This window comes from Phoxinus phoxinus (genome assembly GCF_949152265.1).
Source record: "Phoxinus phoxinus genome assembly, chromosome: 9".
In the NCBI taxonomy this organism is placed as follows: domain Eukaryota; kingdom Metazoa; phylum Chordata; class Actinopteri; order Cypriniformes; family Leuciscidae; genus Phoxinus; species Phoxinus phoxinus.
In genome coordinates, this window is record NC_136884.1 from 33729708 (window position 1) to 33750641 (window position 20934).

Below are 20934 nucleotides of genomic sequence, written 5' to 3' on the forward strand. Positions count from 1 at the left end.
AAAATCTTGTTAACATGAGTTAATGCACTGTGAACTAACATGAACAAACAATGAACAGCTTTATTCATATTAACTAACATTAACAAAGATTAATAAATACTGTAATAAATGTATTGCTCATCGTTAGTTCATGTTAGTTAATACATTAACTAATGTTTAATAAATGAACCTTATTGTAAAGTGTTACCACGTTATCCAATCACTGTTAAACCGAAATAAAAATTACTGACTAATATACTGTTATATTATCTGTACGTATACATGATATAGATTTTAATAGCTTGATGTTCTTTAAATATTTTGTAGCATAGTTAAAAAGTTTCGGTGCATAGGACGGACCTATCCGCGATCGCTCTCCTTGGTTCTGATCAAGAAGAGCGCTTTGGAATCTCCATTACGCATCACCTGGGCTGTGTTTCCCGACAAAAGAAAAAGCGGTGTTCTTTATAAATGAAGCACTTCAGAAATAGTTGAAATTGCATTTATCAGGACTCATGGGATATTATAAAAAATAATCTAAACTATAATAGCCTATATTTAGATTGTAAAAGAGATCAGGAATATAATATTTCCCCAAAACATAGTTTAGTTCTGCTCGTATAACATGAGGCCGAATATTTCACAATTCTTCTTAATTGTTTTAAGTTTTCAACAATACATTACAGATCAACAACACTGCCCGACAGTTTCAATCAATACTCGGGAACAGAACTTGTTCATTAACAACGTCATCTGTCCATTTATTTATTTTCGATTTCATTAACAACAGACTGACTTATTATACAGAGAAGATGCCTTAAAATGTAACCTATACAATATCAACAAGTTATCTGCATTGCAGAAAAACAACAACAACAAAAACATTTCAGAGGCCATTAACTTATCAGGCTAAAAAATAACAACTGAGTAGGCTAAAAGACACTCATAAAATTCCGGGAAATTACCTGCGTTTTTTACCTCATCATTCTCCCGGTTGCCACGCAGGGGTACTTCTTGTTTGGCACAAGTGATCAGAACGTCCAGAATGACTTTGATGTGCTCCCGATTCCTCTCTATGATTTCACCCTGTCTACCATCTGTGTTGTTCAGTTGATGGATGACAGAGCTGCGCTCAGACATTGACAGTCTGTAATTGGTAAATTTATTCAGAGCAAATGTGTGCGATTTGCTATTCTGGTGCTTTAAACTAGCGTGATTGAGGTGCTTCCAGTCCCGGTATCCAGTCTGGCTAAACTTCTCCTCCCTGCCCCGCTCACCAAAGTGCCTGCACATCTTACAGAAGACTGCATCCTTCCTAATGCTGTACTCAATGAAATTGTATCTGCTATACGAGTTTGTGGAGAAACTCCTTGCTTTCTCACCTATCACTGTGACCGGATACTTTAGCACTGGTTGAGTTGCGGGCTCATCCACGGAAGACAGATCCACAGGGCTATCATCCACTCGCGATGCGGAGGCGCTGAGAGGCAGAGGTGCTGGCGCCCTCCTAGCAACAGCGCTGGTCGCACTAGCATCCTGCGGTGGCAGAGACGAAGATGTGCTAGGCGATGTGGATCTCAGCTCTCCTTCATCTCCTGGTTGCAGCGATGACTCAGAGACTGTACGTGCGCGTTTAAGGTACCTACACAACGACTGTTGCAACATTGTCCTTTACTGGAAATTATTTTCACACTTTCACAAGCTAACGATAAGCGCTGGAATGCGGCGGGGGCTGAGCGAGGGCTGGGTTGGAAAATATGTGACGTCATTATGTTTTTTAATGTGTCTGGAGACATGGAGTGGGTAAAACATTATTTTGACCACTTCATTGAGTTTTGTTTTGTAGAAAGACTCTTTTTAAAAGATTTTCGTTTTGTATAAATTGTATCTTAATTTTGATCAATGTTTTATCAACCAATTGCCTGTATTTAATAAATAAGGAGCAAATATATAGCAGACAGTGTAATGCTCTGGCACGATCACTTGCATTGTAGACTACGTGAACTGGAGGGCGCCGAAACTCAACTTGTGCCTCAAAGATTTGTGAAATAGGCTATCTATTATAATTATAGAAAGCTTGAAATGTCTACTTTTAAACGAAAATATTCAAAACCCCCCAAAATAGGCTAGCCTACTCTCTGATTATGTAGCCCTAATCTATTTGAAATGAGCATTTCTCTCTGGCGTTCATGGCGAATCCGTATCGTCAACTTCATCTTAGCAGCGACACAGAAAACAAAAGTTAATTAATAAATTAATACTTTTTTTATAATTCTTGACAAAATTAGAATATATGAAAAAAAAAAATTGAAGCAAAGTTTTGGGTGGGCCTGTTAAAATAGTCACCCATAACGCCGTGCCTGCCTCACATATATCTTAAGTGTCATGTATGTTGTATATAACCTGTGGAATTCTTTCTGTGTGTTTAACCTTTACTACAGCCTATTCGTAGGGTTTTCTACCTCAGTTATAAGCCCTAATCGCCAGAAGTTGCTTCATATATGTGTATCCTCTGTATTATGTATGCTTTATATTACCTAAGTCTTTCTGCGTGTTGAACATTTATCACAGATAAATGTTTATTAACCTCTACCTCAACTATGGGAAACATATGTTATTTGGTACCTACTTGATGGGTAAATTATTTCTAGAATTTTGATACAACATAGAATTGTGTAGAATTTAAACTATTAAGTTGGCATTATTACAGCGTTTAACTAAACTCTCAGGAGTTTGGGCACACGCGATCACGTGGACATTACGCTAATTACATGCAAGAACCAGAGAACGGGGCGCAGGTCCCGCCCAAGACAATATCTGATTGGCTGACACACTCGGAAAGACGGGTCAGATGGACACGCTTATAACCCAATGACGAGCAGCTATGCTTTGCTTTTTGCCTTGCTTTTGCAGTGACTTTTGCTCTTGCTTATGTTTGTGCTGACCTTTCCATCGTCCAGCGTGTACGCTTACATACTCTTCAAACCACCAAGAGCTCACTCAAAACTCATAAACTCTTCCGTAAGATCCTTCGTTGAACTTCGTCAAAGAAAACAGCCTTATTTAATTATATTAAATAATTAAGGGGCAAAGACAAAACCAGTTCAATTTAATTTACTTTATTTATTTATTTTCCGCCAACCTCTCCAACAGCAAAAAAAAGCGGTTTGACCTCTCTCTGGCCTCTGCTTCCCTCCTCTCATCTGCCTCCCTCTGGTATTTCATATCCTCTTTTAGTAACTGTAGGATTGGATCCTCTCGCTTCCTTCTCCTTTTCTCTCCTCTGTGCCCTGCTCTCTCTTTGCTGCTGTCACTCACTCTCTTCTCCAGTGCTTGGCCCTGGTTTTTCCTCTTGGATCGAGGCAATAAGGCAAGGGGGCGAGACTGCTGCAGACTGCCCTAATGCCTCGTCCATGAGGGCAAACCAGGTCCAATTTGCTGCTGTTGCCTTGCCATCCTCTGTCCCTTGACCTGTGGCAGGACACTTACATTCCTAAACAGTGAAGATCAGAAAGTTGTGATGATGTACACTACCGTTCAAAAGTTTGAAATGAAGCTATCCCTATTTCTTGACCGCAACCTGGGAGATTCAATTTACCGGTACTAGCACTTTAATCTTAGTTTGTTTTCTTAATGAAATTTGCACCAGTTCAGCCAGAATTAGGAGATTGTGTACTTGCGTTTGGATGCTCCTGTGAGCTGTGTGTGTGTGCGTTCCCTTCTGTGACGAAGTTGCTGGAGGGAATCTCTTCGGCACTGATTGGCTGGCAGTCGGTCGATGATTTGTTCTGAGGTACAGCACTCTATGGTGAATGGTTGGTTGGCTTTGCCGGGTGGCGCTTCGTGTGCGGGATTTCCTGGATTGAGGGTTGCTATGCAACGGAGTTTCCTCTGAGTCTGGAGGAGCTGCTGGAGCGACTCTGAGAGGGTTCTCTCTGTTACCATCAGGCAGACGTTTCCGCAGCATTCGATCCCGTACCAGCCGATTGAGAGACAGCTTCTTTCCTGAGGCTATCAGGTTAATGAACAGCCAGAACTGATACATCTTACACACGCCACTATATCCCCTGCATACATTGCCATACATTGCACTTACTCAACACCTCTTTTCAACACTGGACTCCACAACAGCACACACTGCACTTATTGCAGCAGCACTACACAGCACACAGTGCACTGCATTGATCAATACAATAATCCATATCACCGAAATACCAATCATGCGCATCATACTGTACTGTGTATATCTGTATATTTATAATTCTAACTTATATATTGTTATAATATTATATATGGGTATAATATTACACTGTTAAAAACTGTAAAGTATGTTATCTGCTACTATTTATATTAAGCTATACTGCATATTGTACATTGTCATCTGTATATTGCTCATATATGTTAATTGTAATTGTATATTTGTCTTCTATGTAAATTGTATCCTGCGCTGTCTGGAGCACGCTCTTAAGAATTTCACTCACTACGGCACATGTGTTAGTGATGTGACAATAAAGAATTCAGATTCAGATATAAACTGCATATCCATTTTTTTAAAACCTTGTTCTTTAGACTGCAATAGAAAGAAAAACTTGGTAACAAATAACTAGCATGTGAACCTAAAACAATGTTTTAACAATATCCTCACCCTTATTTACAACGTTTTGTGATTAGGCATTCCAAGCTCTACAAAAAGCATTAATTTCATCTTTGTTACATACATTTTTTTTATTTAAACATTTCTATATTGACAACTATATACATGAAGCAGCAAATTAATTTAACAACATTCTCATATCTACAACTATATACAACAACTTAAACATTTACAACTATATACAACAACTTAAACAAGTTTTGTTATGGGCAAAAATATTCATGGTCCAGAGGTGCCTCGTGGAGTGCAGACACCTCGTTGGTCAGCGCAGCCCGCCAAGCAGCTCCACTCCGGCTCTCCACCATCAAGCTCCACAGGTGGCTGGTTGTCCTCCTCCTCCACAACCTCTTCCAGCACATCCCCGACACCAACACAAATGTTGTGCAAAATAACACATGCCGTCACCACCTGTGCACAAGGCAGAGCAAAAGGATACTGTTATGTTGAGTATACTATGCTTTGATTAAGAAATTCACAACAGAAATATTGCAATGATTTATTACCTTAGGAACAAACAGTGTATGTACTTCAAGTGCTTATAAAAAGATGCACCTGAAGTGGGTTTTCATCATTCCAAATGCACGCTCAATGATTGTGCGACCTCTGGAATGATGGTAGTTAAATAATGGTCACAGACTGCCTGGAGCACCACTGAAGGGAAGAGCTTTCTGTTATTATAATCGTGACCATCAGGGCCGCCGGGACATTTCATTCAAATGTGGCTGCCGTCTACTGCCCCTGCTGCCTTGCCAAATGCTTGGTGATTAGCCAAATGAGCGAAACCATCCCCAACCACTTGGAGCTCCTCCTGTGTGCGGGGGAAGTGAACAAATTTGGGGAGCACAGCCACCACCTCATCCACCATCCTGTGGACAACCCTGTGCACTGTTGGAAGTGGCATGCTAAAGACCCTGGAGACAACTCTGTAGGCTGAACCGGTGGCCAGCCAGAACAGGAACACGAGTGTCTCCAGGGTCGGGCCCCATCCGTGCTGACTGTCTGTCTTCAGGGCCACCATCAGCTGCTGCATGGCCTCTCCGCCCAGCCTGAAGTCTGGCCGAGTGTCCTCCCCCCCATAGTACCGCTGCAGTACTGTCACTGTGGCATTAATGGCACAGTAGCGCCGAGCCTGTACAACATGAAGAAGAGAGGAAGGTTAAGTATAATTACAGTTTTGCCATTTATTTAATGTTTGTTAAACTATTAAACATATCGGCTCAACTGATTTGCAGGGGGGGATTTAAAGCTGTTCCCTTTTTACTGGTTATTCACCTTGTAATTTTTACTTCATATAGCCTTTTTTTGTTGATCACATATTTTACCATTGCATGTGTTTTAACAGCTAGAACGTTGCTATGGACGCAGTTCTGTTCACTCAGGCAATACAATCATTTTTAAATCAATAAACTCCTTTTTAAATCAATATTTTGTCTCAAATTATTGATTTATTATTATTGATTTATTTTGTTAGGTAGGCAGCCATGTAATAAGCGGGATAATGTATAGCGAGCCGTTTTTTTACAGTAAATACAACCCTTTTAGGTTTATTCAAGACCCCTCCGCTTCGCGTTAGAGTTCGCGTGGTTGTATTCGCTATAATTTATTTATAAATTAATGATAAGAGCGTACTTACCATCCCACATCTTTGACGCCAGAGGTGGCGACAAATCAACATTCTCCTCCTGCGATCCTGACGCCGATCCTGCCTCCCAATTTCCATCTCCATCTCCACAAAAATGCTGTACAACAAACAAGCCAGTAGCATTTCCATTTTTGCTATTTTTTGCCACGCTGAAACTTACCTTTTCACTGACGGACGCACTTTCTAGAATGTTCCATTTACGTGTTCTCTCGAATCCTAAAGAGGATCCTCGTCTAGCCTCTGAAGGAAATGACTTGGAAGGATGCGTCCTGCCAAGGAAGTATCCTTGACATCGAGAAACACCTAGAGACTGTTCACGTCATGTCTGCCGAGCCAGAGACTGTTCACGTCACGTCTGCCAAGCCAGAGACTGTTCACGTCACGTCGGTGTCCGAGGGGTCGTCTCCGCCCTGGCCGCCAGATGGACGGTCTACTCCACCCCGGCCGCCTGTAGGGTCGTTTCCGTCCTGGCCGCCTGATGGACTATCTGCTCCGCCCTGGTCGCTTGCACAGCCTGCTCCGGCCTGGTCGCCTGCACTGCCTGGTCCGCACTGGCCTCCCGTCCTGCCACAGTCTCCAAGCCCTCTGCCGCTCCATGGGCCTGGTCCTCCATCCCGCCCCCAGGTCCGCCTCCACTCCACCACCCTCCTGAACTATTGTTTTTTTTGGGCGACGGGAGCCGCCCATAGAGGGGGGGTTATGTCATGATTCATGTCTGTGTTCCCCTGTCTTGTCCCATGTTTAGTAGTTCCCCATTATGTAGATTAGTCTTGATTAGCCCTGGTTTCTGATGGACCACGCCCCCTTGTTATCTCGTTTAGCTTGTTTCCTGTGTATTTAAGCTGTGCTTCAGTTGTTGTTTGTCGGTCATTGTTGCTTGTAGCCTGTACCTTGTTCCTGTCCTGAGTTCTATGTTCTGTTGTTTGCCCTGGATTCCCGGTTAGTTTCATTAAAAAAGTGCTTGCATGTGGATTCTCTCTCCGCTTCGTCCTTGCCTCAGCGTTACAGGTATAAAGGGACATAGCAAAACAAACTCCCGCTCGAAGTCACTCATTCAAAATGGAGGAGAAACTAATTTTAGCTGTGAGTGGTCAATTATAGCAGCCCCTGCTGCTGAACCTAGAGGTGTGTGAAGGCAATAGTACAAACAATATTTCAACATGTGAATTGCCTTCTCATCTTCTCAGAGCTCGTGGGCGGCCCCGTGAGCGGTCATCGGATGGTCCGTCGGAGGTGGAGCAGCGACTTCTTGCGCTCCTGTCTCAACCTCAGACACGACCTCCAACACCCCCACCGCCACTAACCGCAGACGAGCACTTCCTCCAATGTTTTCTGCCTTTTGTACAGAGCATGCCGCCTCATCTTAAAGACAATTATAAAATTTAATTATTTACATATGCAATGGAAAATAGCTACACTGTGCTAAATTCGGAACAATTTGACAGTGGCTCCTCTCCCGCGCCCCTCACAGCAGGTGCCTCTCTCCCTTCCGAATACCTCATGAAGTTGTGGAGAACACACGTCGCCTTCACACACTTCTCTGCAACTTCAGGGTGGACCTCGATGAGGCGGCGGTACATCTCCCATTGTGAGGAGAGGATGCCAAAGGCATTCTCCACCACCAGCATGGCTCTGGAGAGGCGGTAATTGAAGACACACCTCTCTGGAGGAAGCGTGCGCCCAGGGAAGGGCCGCATGAGGTTCCTCCGCAGCGGGAACGCCTCATCAGCCACGAAGACATGGGGCTGGGGTCCTCTGTCTTCAGCACCAGGTAGAGGGTGGTCAGGAGGCAGATGATGTGTGCCAGCCCGGAGAGCCTGTCCAAAGGCGGAGTTTGACAGAATCCTACCGTCACTGGTCCTGCCGTACCCCGCAACATCGATCACCCGGAAGCGATACTTCGCATCCACAACTGCAAGTAGAACGATGGAGAACATTCCCTTGTAGTTGTGGAACTGGGATCCTGAGTTGGGGGGTGCCTTCATCACCACATGCTTCCCATCCACCGCTCCAACGCACAGAGGGAAGTTCCACCGCTCCTGAAATCCCTCTGCGATGGACCTCCAGTCATCAGTGGTGGGCACAGCCATGTAGTCCTCCACAAGGCAGTCCCAGATGGCAGTCACTACCTGGGCAACGATCTGGCACACTGTGGAGACACCAACCCTGTAGCTGGACGCTATCGTCCTGAATGAGTCCCCAGTGGCCTTCCGTCCTGCCACAGTCTCCAAGCCTGGAGTGGCCTGGTTACTTCATCCTGGCTGGGAAGCGGCGCTCCCGCTGTGGCGCTTTTCTCTGGTGACGATACACGGTGTGCTGTCCCTGCTTTGGATGTTGTAGCCGCAGTTGGCAGGGACCTGCCTCGGATGCTGTTTGGGGAGCGCTCCTGTCCACGAATGCCAGGTAGCGGTGAGTTTCAAACGTTGACTGCTCCACCCTCACAAGAAAACAAGTCCAACCAAACCGCAAATCCAGTTAGACAGCCCTTTCTCAACCGGCAACACTGGGGACTAAACCCGGCGATTCGGAAAAATCGAAGAATTAACTTTTTTAAAACTCTTAATCATGCAAAAATGATCTGGGATCCGCAATCCAAACCCAAGGGATTACTCGGCGGACATTTAAATATACGAAGCATTGTCTCTAAAAGCAATCAGCTAGAACACTTATTGTGTCACTCTAATTTGGACTTCCTTGGTCTGTCTGAAACATGGCTTAACAAGCACTCGCCTGAGGCTGCTTTTGACATTTCTGGTTATAATGTGTTTAGGAGGGATAGAAATAAGAGTAAGGGTGGGGGATTGCTAGTATATGTTAAAAACACAATAAAATGTAACCTCATTGAATGGTCACAGGAAATAGACATGGAGTATATTGGGTTGAATATGACACTATCTCCTCAAATGTCTTTCATTGTTATTTGTCTATATCGACCACCATCAACCAATAACATATTTTATGAGCATCTCCATAATATTCTTAAGCAATGTGATGGTAAAAAGGAGTTAATACTAATGGGCGACTTTAATATAAATTGGGACAAAAAAATGAGAGAAAAAAACTTAAAGAGATAACAAATAAATTCAATCTTTCCCAACTGATACAAGGTCCAACAAGAATAACTAACTCCTCCCAGACACAAATTGATCTAATATTTACAAATAGACCTGAGAGAGTAACTACATCACATAATCTGCTGACTGGTCTGTCCGATCATAATATTACACTGCTGGTAAGGAAACTAACCAGAAAAAAAATAGTAAAATTGACCTCAAGTAATCAATTCTATGAAAAAATTCCAAAAAATGAAACTATCAACTTGGAAAAAGCTATAAACCAAATTGACTGGTCTGACCTTCTAACTAATAGAGATACTGAAATGAGCTGCAGCGCTTTTTTTCTACTGTTACAGAGATAAGAGCAGCCTTCACAAGAAAGGTGAAATGTAAACATGGGCAAAAGACCATCTTACCATGGCTAAATGACACTCTCTGGCAACAAATGAAAGAAAGAGACGCTGCTTTAAAGAGGGCTCTAAAATCAGGACATAGTAGCGACCGGCTCACTTTTACAACTCTCCGGAATAAGGTTTTAAGGAATTTAAGAAAGTCTAAGGCAGAGTTTTTTATTAGAATTATTAATGAAGCTCAAGGAAATGGGAAACTTATTTGGAGAAATCTTAATAAATTAACTGGTAGGAATAAAGAACAAAGGATAACTTTACCTAAACTCAAAGTGAATGGAATCCTGACGCAAGATACTGATATGATAGCAAGTACATTTAACGATTTCTTTATAAATTCAGTCAGGGAACTGGCTCAATGTATCCCAACTGTAACTATACCATCTATCCCTATTGATAAAACTAAACCAATTTTTAAAATAAATGAAATATCTGAATCAGAGGTTATAAAAATTATAACCTCGTTAAAGAATTCAAAAGCAAGGGATTCACATGGTTTGGATACCTCATTTTTAAAATTACACAGGGACGCACTTGCTCGCCCTATTGCACATCTGATCAACCTGTCAGTTAGGCAAAATACTTTTCCAAGCTCCTGGAAAGCAGCAGTAGTATCCCCGATCTACAAGTCTGGTGATAAAACAATGGTGTCAAATTATAGACCCATTAGTATTCTATCAGTGATATCCAAGGTGACAGAAAAATGGGTAGCAGAACAGCTGAAAAACCATCTAAACTTGGGCCACACCCCTTTGCACCCAATGCAATTTGGATTTCGCACAAATCACTCTACAGAGACAGCAAATTGTTTCCTCCTTGAAAATATCAAGTCAAAATTAGATGAGGGTGGTATAGTAGGTGCAGTGTTTCTGGACCTTACAAAGGCTTTTGACACTGTGAATCACCAGATACTATTATCAAAATTATCTTTTTTTAATTTCTCAGAAGAGGCCATGAAATGGATGGAGTCATATTTAACTAATAGGAAACAGAGCGTACGTATTGGTAATTCTCATTCTTCATACCTCGACTGTAATATTGGTGTACCCCAGGGGTCAGTATTGGGCCCTATCCTGTTTAGCATGTACATTAATGACTTGCCTTCAGTCTGTCATTCAGTTAATATACAAATGTATGTTGATGATACAGTTCTTTATTTGCATGCCAAGAACAAACAACAGGCTGCAACTAAATTAACTGAAGCACTGGTGCATGTCTCTGCATGGCTAAAAATGTCAGATCTGCATCTAAACATTAACAAAACAGTCTGTATGTTCTTTTCCAAGAGGTCCTCAATTGTACAACAGGCTGATGTTTTTATTGAAGGAGAAAAGATCATGGTTGTGTCCGATTTTAAATACCTTGGTATCATTTTAGATTCTAATTTAACTTTTAAAAAACATGTTAAAAAGGTGTCTAATACCCTCAAATATAATATGGCTAACTTTAGACACATAAGGCCGTATTTAACCATAGAGGCAGCCAAACTTTTTATGTATGCCATGATTTTTTCCCACATATCATATTGTTTTACAAGCTGGTCCCAAGCAAATGTGACAACTCTTAAACCAATAGAAACTCTTTATAAGCAAACTTTAAAAATTTTAGATAAAAAACCTATCGGCTATCACCACTGCAATATCATTACTAAATATAATTTATTTAATTTTGACAGTTTCTTACATTACCTAGATGCCTGTCTTATTTTCAAAATTTTACATGGGCTTGCACCTCCACCACTGGGTGAATTTATACAACAGAAGAACAGCAGTGGCAGGGCAACTAGGGCAGCTACCAGGGGAGACTGTGTTGTACCGTATAGACGTAGTAAGTTTGGCCAAACAGTCTTCTCAGTACGGGCTTCAAATTATTGGAACTGTCTCCCTACTAAACTCAGAGAGAGCACCAGCTATTTCTCATTTAAATGTACACTTAAGAAATGGATTAAAAACACTCAAAACTGCAATCATCAATAGTTAGGTTTACCTTATCCTAGGTACTGCCCCTTTTTGTATTGTACTTATTATTATCTATTTATTTTCTTCATTTGTTTTCTGTTTTTCATGTATTCTTTATGTACTATGATGCTGTGTTGATCTGCCAAGGGACTACAGATGAAAATTAGCCCTCTGGCTAACTCTGGCGCATTTACATTTTGAGTGTAAACAAAAAATGTTGATTGATGTGCATTGTCCCTTTTAAATAAACAATAAATTTTTTTTAAAAAAAGTGGCAAGAAACCTAGAAAACATTGTTATAAATATTATTACAAGTACACTTGTAGTTACATATTCAACTATACAATCAACAGGTATACTATTAAATGGTTTATGGTATATTAAAATGCCAATAATCAAGCACTACATATTGCTTACAGATAGAGATATTTAATTTCTAGGTTAATGTCTAGGTTATAGCATTTAACTCAGTATCACTAGAAAGATCACTGTATTACAGAGAGAGACAACAGTATCACGTCTGCCAAGAGAATATTTTAATTTCTAGGTTAATGTCTAACGTATTACTAGAAAGAGCACCAACAGTGGTATCCGTACCACAGCTTTAAAAAACATTAATTGCATAGCATATGTTATGTTAGCATATTGAATATACTGTATTTAAAATATCATATACATTTACTAACCGAAGGCAGATGGACAGGCGCTCCGCAGCTGGGATAGAGTGCCTGTAGTTGGTGTCCTGGACGGTGATCCTCGCTCCGATGCGGGACAGCAGGTCATCAAACTGGGCGCGGGACAGGCGGAAGTACCGCTCAAAGCGGCCGTCATCCAGGCGTAGCTCCTGGAGCAAATGGTGAAACTCGCCAAACTGGGTTCGCCTCCGAAGGGTCTGGTGGACCCAAATGCGGCGACGATGATCCCTAGGCCGCTGATCTGCTCTCCAGAGCAAATACAGAGCGGTGACTCTCTCGATAAATGATCGATCAACATCAGACATCTTGTAAAAAGATGGCCGCCAACGGGTTTCGAAACTTTTGCGCGAATGGACACAAATTGGTCAAGCGTATAACTAGACGCGGCAGGCACGAATTTGACGCGCTATTCGCGTCCGGTGTGAACGCACAGTTAGACCACCAGAAAGTAAATGCACCCTGACCTCTAGGACCAAAGGTCCCTTCTCAGCTGTTCCCAAGTGTCTCACTCCTGCACTTCCACATGTATACAAACACATATTCTTCAACTATGGTACTCTTTGAGCTAAACCGTTTCAAAAAAGAGAAAATATTCTACAAACAGTTTTTTTGTATCAGTTGGTTTCTCAATCAGTAGAAACCTTCCCTTAAGTTGCCTGTGATGATTTGTATTGAATAATATATATATATATATATATATATATATATATATATATATATATATATATATATATATATATATATACAGTCCCCTCCAAAAGTATTGGAACAGTGAGGCCAATTCATTTATTTGTTTTGTAGACTGAAACCATTTGGGTAAGACATCAAAAAATTAATATGAGACAAGAGATCAACATTTCAGCTTTTATTTCCAGGTATTTACATCTGGATCTGATACACAACTTAGAAGATATAACCTTTTGTTTAAACCCACCCATTGCTCATGCGACCAAAAGTATTGGAACAGATTAACTTAAAATAGATTAAAGTGAATAAGACTTCATATTTAGTTGCAAATCTTTTGCTTGCAATAACTGCATAAAGCCTGTGACCCATTGACATCACCAAATTTTGCAATCTTCTTTTGTAATGCTTTTCCAAGCTTCTTTCAGTTGTTGTTTGTTTTGGGGGGTTACTACCTTTAGTCTCTTTTTTAGCTGGTAAAATGCATGCTCTATAGGGTTTAAGTCTGAAGATTGACTGGGCCAGTCTATAACCTTCCACTTCTTGCCCTTGATGAACTCCTTTGTTGTTTTGGAACTGTGTCTTGGGTCATTATCTTGTTGCATGATGAAGGATCTCCCAATCAGTTTGGTTGAATCTTTCTGTAAATTGGCAGACAAAATGTTTCTGTACACTTCTGATATCATTTTGCTGCTGCCATCATGTGTTCCATCATCAATAAAGATTAATGAGCCCGTCCCAGAAGAAGCCATGCAAGCCCAAGCCATGACAATACCTCCACCGTGTTTCACAGATGAGCTCGAAGCCTCTGTACTTTTGTTCATGAAGTCTTCTGTGAACAGTAGATTGAGATACCTTCACTCCTGCCCTCTGGAGGTTGTTGCTGATGTCACTAACAGTTGTTTTAGGGTCTTTCTTTACAGCTCTCACAATCATTCTCTCATCAACTGCTGATGTTTTCCTTGGTCTACCCATTCGAGTTCTGGTACTTAGTACACCAGTGGTTTCTTTCTTCCTCAGGACATTCCAAATGGTTGTACTGGCTATGGCCACTGTTTGTGCAATGGCTCTGATTGATTTTCCATTTTCTCTCAGCTTCACAATTGCTTGTTTTTCGCCCTTAGACAGCTCTCTGGTTTTCATGTTGGTTACACGTCTAATTATAAATGTAGTCTTTACAGGCAAAACCCAAATCTGAAACTGAGCGCAGACATTCAGTGCTATTTATTGTTTGAATAATCAATGTAACAGGACACACCAGGGCAACAAAACACACCTGTCAGTCACATGTTCCAATACTTTTAGTCGCATGAGCAATGGGTGGGTTTAAACAAAAGGTTATATCTTCTAAGGTGTGTATCATATCTAAATGTAAATACCTGGAAATAAAAGCTGAAATGTTGTTCTCTTGTCTCATATTCATTTTTTGATGTCTAACCCAAATGGTTTCAGTCTACAGAACAAATAAATGAATTGGCCTCACTGTTCCAATACTTTTGGAGGGGACTGTATATTGCCATTTTTATCTGACAGTCCAAGAAAATCATGTATTTCTCAAAGTGTATACACATATCTTACCCCTAACTTCACAATTATCAACACCACTGAATATAGTTGGGTTGATTGTATGTTTTTTATGTTTTACTTTTAAATATGTGTTGTGGTGGAAATGACATGGCGTGGCGGAAGAGATGGTGTGTGTGGTGGAAATTACATATGTATAAAAGGCTCTGACATTTCTGGGTGCCTGCCGCTTTAAGACTCTTATTCTGTGGTTACGGAAGAGGAAAAAAAGGGAATGTATGATTAGCGTGTTAGATACCTGTGTTGTGCAGCTTCTTTAGTCCCTTAGTTCTTTAGTTCTGAATAATCCAGCTTCCAATGTTCATGTGTTGAGTTAATGACGGGAAGTAAGTGACTGTTACTTTGCTGTGTTCGTGTTCTATTGTAGAATTACTATGCATTACCATGTGCCAGCGTGACGAGTGAGATCTATAGTGATAGAGCGATGTATATGCTGAAAAACACTGTAGGAAATAATATTTTAACTGGTGTGAGTCTTTTGATGTATAAGTTACGTAGTAACGTTTATAACATTGAGTTAAAATAAGTTAATATCGTGTTCAGTAGACCATGTGTGGACGCGGTTTGAGTAATAGCCTTGTCTGGCCACAGTATGTCGCCATTGCTCCTTCTGAAACCTGTTTAACTATCCTTCTGTTGAATTACCCTTTAAGTTTCTAATGTAAACTTGTCAGTGAGATAAATGAAGCTCATTATATTTCTTCAATGAGTAATATCCTCGTTTATTTAATTGTAGATTATGTTTAATGGGGTATAGGAATGTTTATTGAGATATTTATGTTTGATGATCCTGATTTGTATTATGTGTTTATGTCACAGGTCGGAGCGGACCGCGTGAGTACCGCTCCTCCCTTAGTTTCCACCTCGGGGAGGTTCCCAGGGATACCCCAAACGACCAGACACAACGAGGACACTGGAATGGAATTTTAAAAGACAACTCTTTATTTATCTACTTAAAATCGGGGGAGGGGGTTAGGGTTAGGGTACCCTAACCTCTGGTCCTGGCTCGTGTCTTCCGCTGTGGAATCATCCAGGGTGCATGGTGCTGTGTCGGTGCCGGAGTGAATGAAACCAGGGATCGCGTCCTGTGCAGAGAAGCAAGCGGAGTAGAAGAGGACGGAGTCGAAAAGTTACTAACCACTGACTTGAGGATCGGCGCGTGATGCTTCAAGCGCTGATCGTCGGTCTCGCAGCTCGGCCTGCCTCCCCAGCAGATCACGGATCTGCTTCTCCACGAACTCCAGCTCCAACCGTACCGAATGCAGCTCAAACGTGTCCTCACCTGCACTCAAAGGTAGAGACACATCCGATATATTCGCCATTATAACAGATGAACAATAAATTAGCAGTGATACTACCAATATCACTACTAATTTAGGACTGAAATCATGGATAGAACCCGTATCCTTTCAGTGATACGAGTGTAAATAAGACGATCGATAGGCGAGACCACGCGTGCAATGCTAGCAAGCTAACGTTAAAGGTAGTAATGGAAGTTCGGAAAGTTGGATATAACTAGCGATATCAAAGCAATCCGATTGTTTTTTATAAAGAGTATTATGGGAGATATGTTCACACGCTGGAAAAATAGAAAATGCTCGTTTATAAATGAGTGTAAAGAAAAAAATCAAGGATTTAGGAATCAATTCGACGGAGCTCCAAACACAAACAACGCGCTCAGTCGCGACGCATGTTGGTCTATACATTTTGTTCAAATCAAATTCCTGATGGAATGCATAAGTCTAACTTTACTTTATGTCTCTCAGATCACATACCTTGGAGCTGCAACAGATAACAAGGCATCCACTGGCCTCGGTTTTTTCCTTCAGTCAGTGGAGAGACATGGGTTTCCATTGAGGTAAGACAACTTACATCATGAGTGTGTATGAATGCTTTGTTACCTCCAGTAATGATTGCTTCTTTTGTGAACGTCACTTAAAAGCGTAAGCTAAATGTAAATGAATCCCTGCTTGTTTAAACAAGGTTAACATAAGTTTTTTTAAATACTGTTAGGTTTCTTTTCTAAAATACCTTGTCATATTTAATTTTTTACATTTAGAGTTCGAGGAGACCAAGGCGTTGAAAATGTAGAGATTGCCAGATGTATGTTTTCTGTGCGAGGTTGTGGCAGGGGAAGCTACATCTCAGGAAAAAGCGTGCATATCCAGCGGTAAGCAGCAATATAAATTAGTTAAAGCTTGATATGAATTTTAAAGGGTTTGAAATGATTTGTTAAACATTACAAACTGTTTTCCATTTTTAGCATTGAGCGCCTTTGGCGTGACATATGGATGGCAGTTACAAACATCTATTATGATGTTTTGCACAGCCTTGAAGAGGAAGGATTTCTAGAGCAATTTTGGTGTTGGTACCATGTATTAAGTGAAAACAAGACAAATAACAATAACCACAATAATTCCAATCTGCAGAGAAGAAAACAAACAAACAAACAAAATACAATTCAAAACAACTGGAGAGTACTCAGATTAAAGACACAACAGGAGGTGTTACACACAATAGGACTGTATTCCTTGTTCATAAAAGATGAACACCATGTCCACTTAACGTGAATGGTCCGTGAGACGCAAATAGTCCATAAGCCAAAGCTTAGTGAATGGCTATATATGTGTATACGTGTGAATGAGAGTGGAGGGGGGTTGAGCAGAGCTGCACAGCCTCCTACCAAACCCACAGGGGGCGATGATGTTGTTGGGGCAGGTTCTGTTCCAGGTAATAATAGCTCGCCATCAACTGGCCCGCAACTGGCCGCACCTGGCCTGTATTAAATAAACAGGACCCATGGTTTAGTCACTACTCATAATATAATGTATCTACTAGCTAGTTTTATATTCTCTATTTTATATTTTATGTGTACACAATAGTATTCAAAATACTGCATAAATAATCGTCATAATTATATTGAATGACAATAACAAAATCATACAAAGATACTCAATTGCATGGAAATAACTACCCATAAATATCAGGATTATTTACAACATAACATTCCATTCAACACAATTAATTATCTTGTCATTCAGTATGTAAATTAACCATTTAAATACTTAAAACCATAGCATTGAAACAAGTGCTAGGCTTACATTATAATTCATTAAACTCCAATAGAAACTCCATAGGAGCAAATGGGAAGCTGATGCTACTAGCCACCACAACCCACATAAATACATTGAGATGGCTTAATGCTGTTAGCATTACGCTAGTGGAAACCTTCATTAGAATACATAAGGATGCCGATGCCAATGTCAACATGCTAACGAACACAACAAACAGACTCACCAATTCCCGCAGATATTCGACACACCGCGGTACCAGTCGACTTCAAAAGACAACGGTGGTGAACACTACAAATACAAAATCGCATGCTAGTCAACCAACCATTTTAAGATGGAAAATAAGCGAAAATAGCTTTGTGTAGAGACATACCGAGTCCAGCTGCTCCGGTGGCTTTCCCCCTCACACTACTGATTGGGGAAATTCACCGCAGCTTGTAAAGACGCGCTCAAGTGCTATGATTGGTTGAAAGCGTTCACTGAGACTACCATGTGACTCCTGCACAAATATGCGAATGAAGGGCGTGTTCAGGTGACTGGGAAACTAGAACCATGAAATTTTACCCTGGGTTACACAACCAACAGCCTTCACCCTTTTGTTGTCAGTTTGTGTTCCTGCCTCGTCTCCAGGCCAGCCTTGACTCCTTTACTAGCGGGTGGAATAACCATCCTCTCCGCACAGAGCGTAATCGAAGCCCAGACCAGTTGTGGGAAATTGGACTCCTGCAAAACCCTGTCACTCCTCCAGTCCTATCTGAGATATTTTAAGAATTTGTGTCTTTTAATGCATGTAATATTTTCATGCAAGATATTGCCCCAATGTCCATAAACTATTAACAACTTTTAACAGATTGCACAAGGCGACGACTCTGACTGGGACACAGACAGTATCTCTGACCAGCCGTGGACAGGAATTGTAGTTCCTCCAGTCGAATGCCCCTTAACTGAAGAACTTAAGGCCCAAATTCAAACTTTTTTTAACCCAACCTCACACTCTCAAAACTATGGAAGAGACAAGTATTTAGAAGTTTTAAATTTTGTGCTGCTTCATTCTTAATTGACACTAAATCAATCATTGAAGTGACCAAATGATCCATTTAGAAGCAAATCAACATCCAATTCAATAAAAAAACAAACTTAAGTTGACATTGCATGCTTGTTTTATTTTCTGTATTGGCTATATTTAAAGTTAGGGTTGGTAATCCTGTTCAGAAACTTTTTTTATACTGGGTGAAATGGTCCTTCCATTCTGATAGTAGTCAATACATTATGTGTTCAGAAAAAGGAATGAAAAAAATCTGACCTGTGCAGTGATGCGCGGGTCAATGTATAAACAACCCGCACCCGACCGACGTTTTCAACTAACCCGCCCGCAAAAAAAGAAAAAGAAAATATTGTACCCGACCCGCGTTTTTTAAAGTAGCTATAGTAAATGCTCATCGTAGCGTCATGGGCCATAGACGGAGGAACTAGGGGTGCGGGTGCTGTATGATATCGCCAGTGTTTTGTAATAAAGGCTTGATTTATTCATTCATTTCGTTTCATTTTCTTAACAATTAAGATGCTGCATGTGTTTATCCAGTCTAATCGAAGTGTGCGTCTCTCCCCCGACTTTCCCAACAAAAATCCTGCCCCCTCTAAGCAAATAGGCTACATAAAACTGACATTACTGAGCTATATGCGTTTAAAAGTAGCCTATTAAAATGGCACAATGGCATTGCTCAGTTCAACGCGTTGGTAAATCGGGCATTTTGTCCCGCGTCAGCTTTTATTCAAAAGTTAATAACGCGCTCAACATTCAAAAGGTAAATAAGGATTTCCCACTGTCATCTCTGCAGACTGAGCTCGTGCGTCATCCTCGCGCATTCAGCCAATAAAGTGTAGACCTATGCATTTCATAGAACATTGTGTCTAGTACTATATAAATTACAAAGGTAAACGACCCGACCGACCGCGACCCAAATATCATTAAAAATATTTTTGGATGACTCGTAACCGCGGGTAACCGCAGGCACCCGCTCATTTTGGATCAACCCGCGCATCACTGGTAGGTACATGCAGCTGACTCCAAATGTGGATGCGCGTTCATGTTTGTGGGGGGGCGTAGCTTTGGACGGAGCACTGACAGGAGGGGGCGGAGCTTAGAAGAGGTGCTACTTTCAAATCTGGCTAGCTCTCCAACATTACCTACTCTAGCTTTAAAGCAGAAAAAGACTTGTTTAACAACTTGTGTTCTCTTAACACATGCATTTAGATTTAAAATTTTACAATATGTAACACGTTGTGTTCTCTACACATACTCAGTAAATTTCAAAACCATAAGAACATTTACCAATGTATAAAAGGTTTTTTCCTGGACATGTACAATTCCATACATTTAGTAGCATTTTAAATTCTGTTAAAACCGTCATCAAACTGAATGGCTTGCAACATGACTGATTTAAAAGAACTGTAGTCACCCATGTGTACCGTGGGAAATGTAATTTTTCTGGCACAGGCACTTACAACTGGGAAGCATATTTTATGTTCTGGCATCCTCTGCATACACTCATGGTCAAAATTAAGAGAAATTTTGAACTCTTTAAGTTCTGACATTAGAAGAGGTTTGTGTCCCTGGCCAGTGAGCCATTGCATTACACGGGGGACAGTTAAGGGCAGGATGTCTCCGTCAGGGTTATCCTCTACAGTGGTTGCAAAGGGACTTATCTCTAAAAGGCAGAGTGTTGCTTACCAAGGCTGAAGGGATATCCCGGCTTACATACGCAGCTCTCTCTGAGCTTGGACAGTAAAATTTGTAAAGATATTGATAGAATGCTTTTTGACTTCATCTAGAGAAATCGTACCCATTATATAAAATAAAGTGTTGTTATGAATAATTATGAATCTGGTGGACTCAACTTTTTGGACTTTAATACTCTAAATAATACCTTTAAGATTAATTGGGCTAAGCATTTTCTTAAAAACCCTGTCTCGATTTGGAATTTTATTCCCCACTATATATTCTCTCGCTTTGGTGGTCTGGGCTTTATTTTGAACTGTAACTACAATGTGGACAAACTCCCTGTAAAACTGTCCACTTTTCACAAACAGGTCCTTTTAGCTTGGTCTCTAATTTATAAGCATAATGTTTCACCTCACAGGTAACTGATTTGGAATAACAGAGATATTTTATATAAGAACAAGTCACTCTTTTTTGAGAATTGG

General features: G+C 40.9%; 1 protein-coding gene across 1 annotated transcript; it reads right to left on the bottom strand.

Annotated features, from left to right (window-relative positions):
* Window positions 1-4851: 4851 nt before the first annotated feature.
* LOC307004364 (uncharacterized protein) lies at window positions 4852-6523 on the bottom strand. Its single transcript, XM_079623506.1, has 2 exons — window positions 6267-6523; window positions 4852-5762 (listed from the first exon to the last, which is right to left on the bottom strand). Exons 1-2 carry the CDS (start codon window positions 6402-6404, stop codon window positions 5346-5348), a joined length of 555 nt encoding a protein of 184 aa, XP_079479632.1. The 5' UTR covers window positions 6405-6523; the 3' UTR covers window positions 4852-5345.
* Between the last annotated feature and the right edge of the window lie 14411 nt (window positions 6524-20934).

What these genes read in the sequence shown, in the direction of transcription:
- LOC307004364 (XM_079623506.1), bottom strand. Translation starts at nt 6,404, where the DNA reads ATGGAAATGCTACTGGCTTGTTTGTTGTACAGCATTTTTGTGGAGATG. An exon ending in GGCGTCAAAGATGTGGGATG is followed by an intron (nt 5,763 to 6,266) that starts GTAAGTACGCTC and finishes CATGTTGTACAG; the next exon opens with GCTCGGCGCTACTGTGCCAT.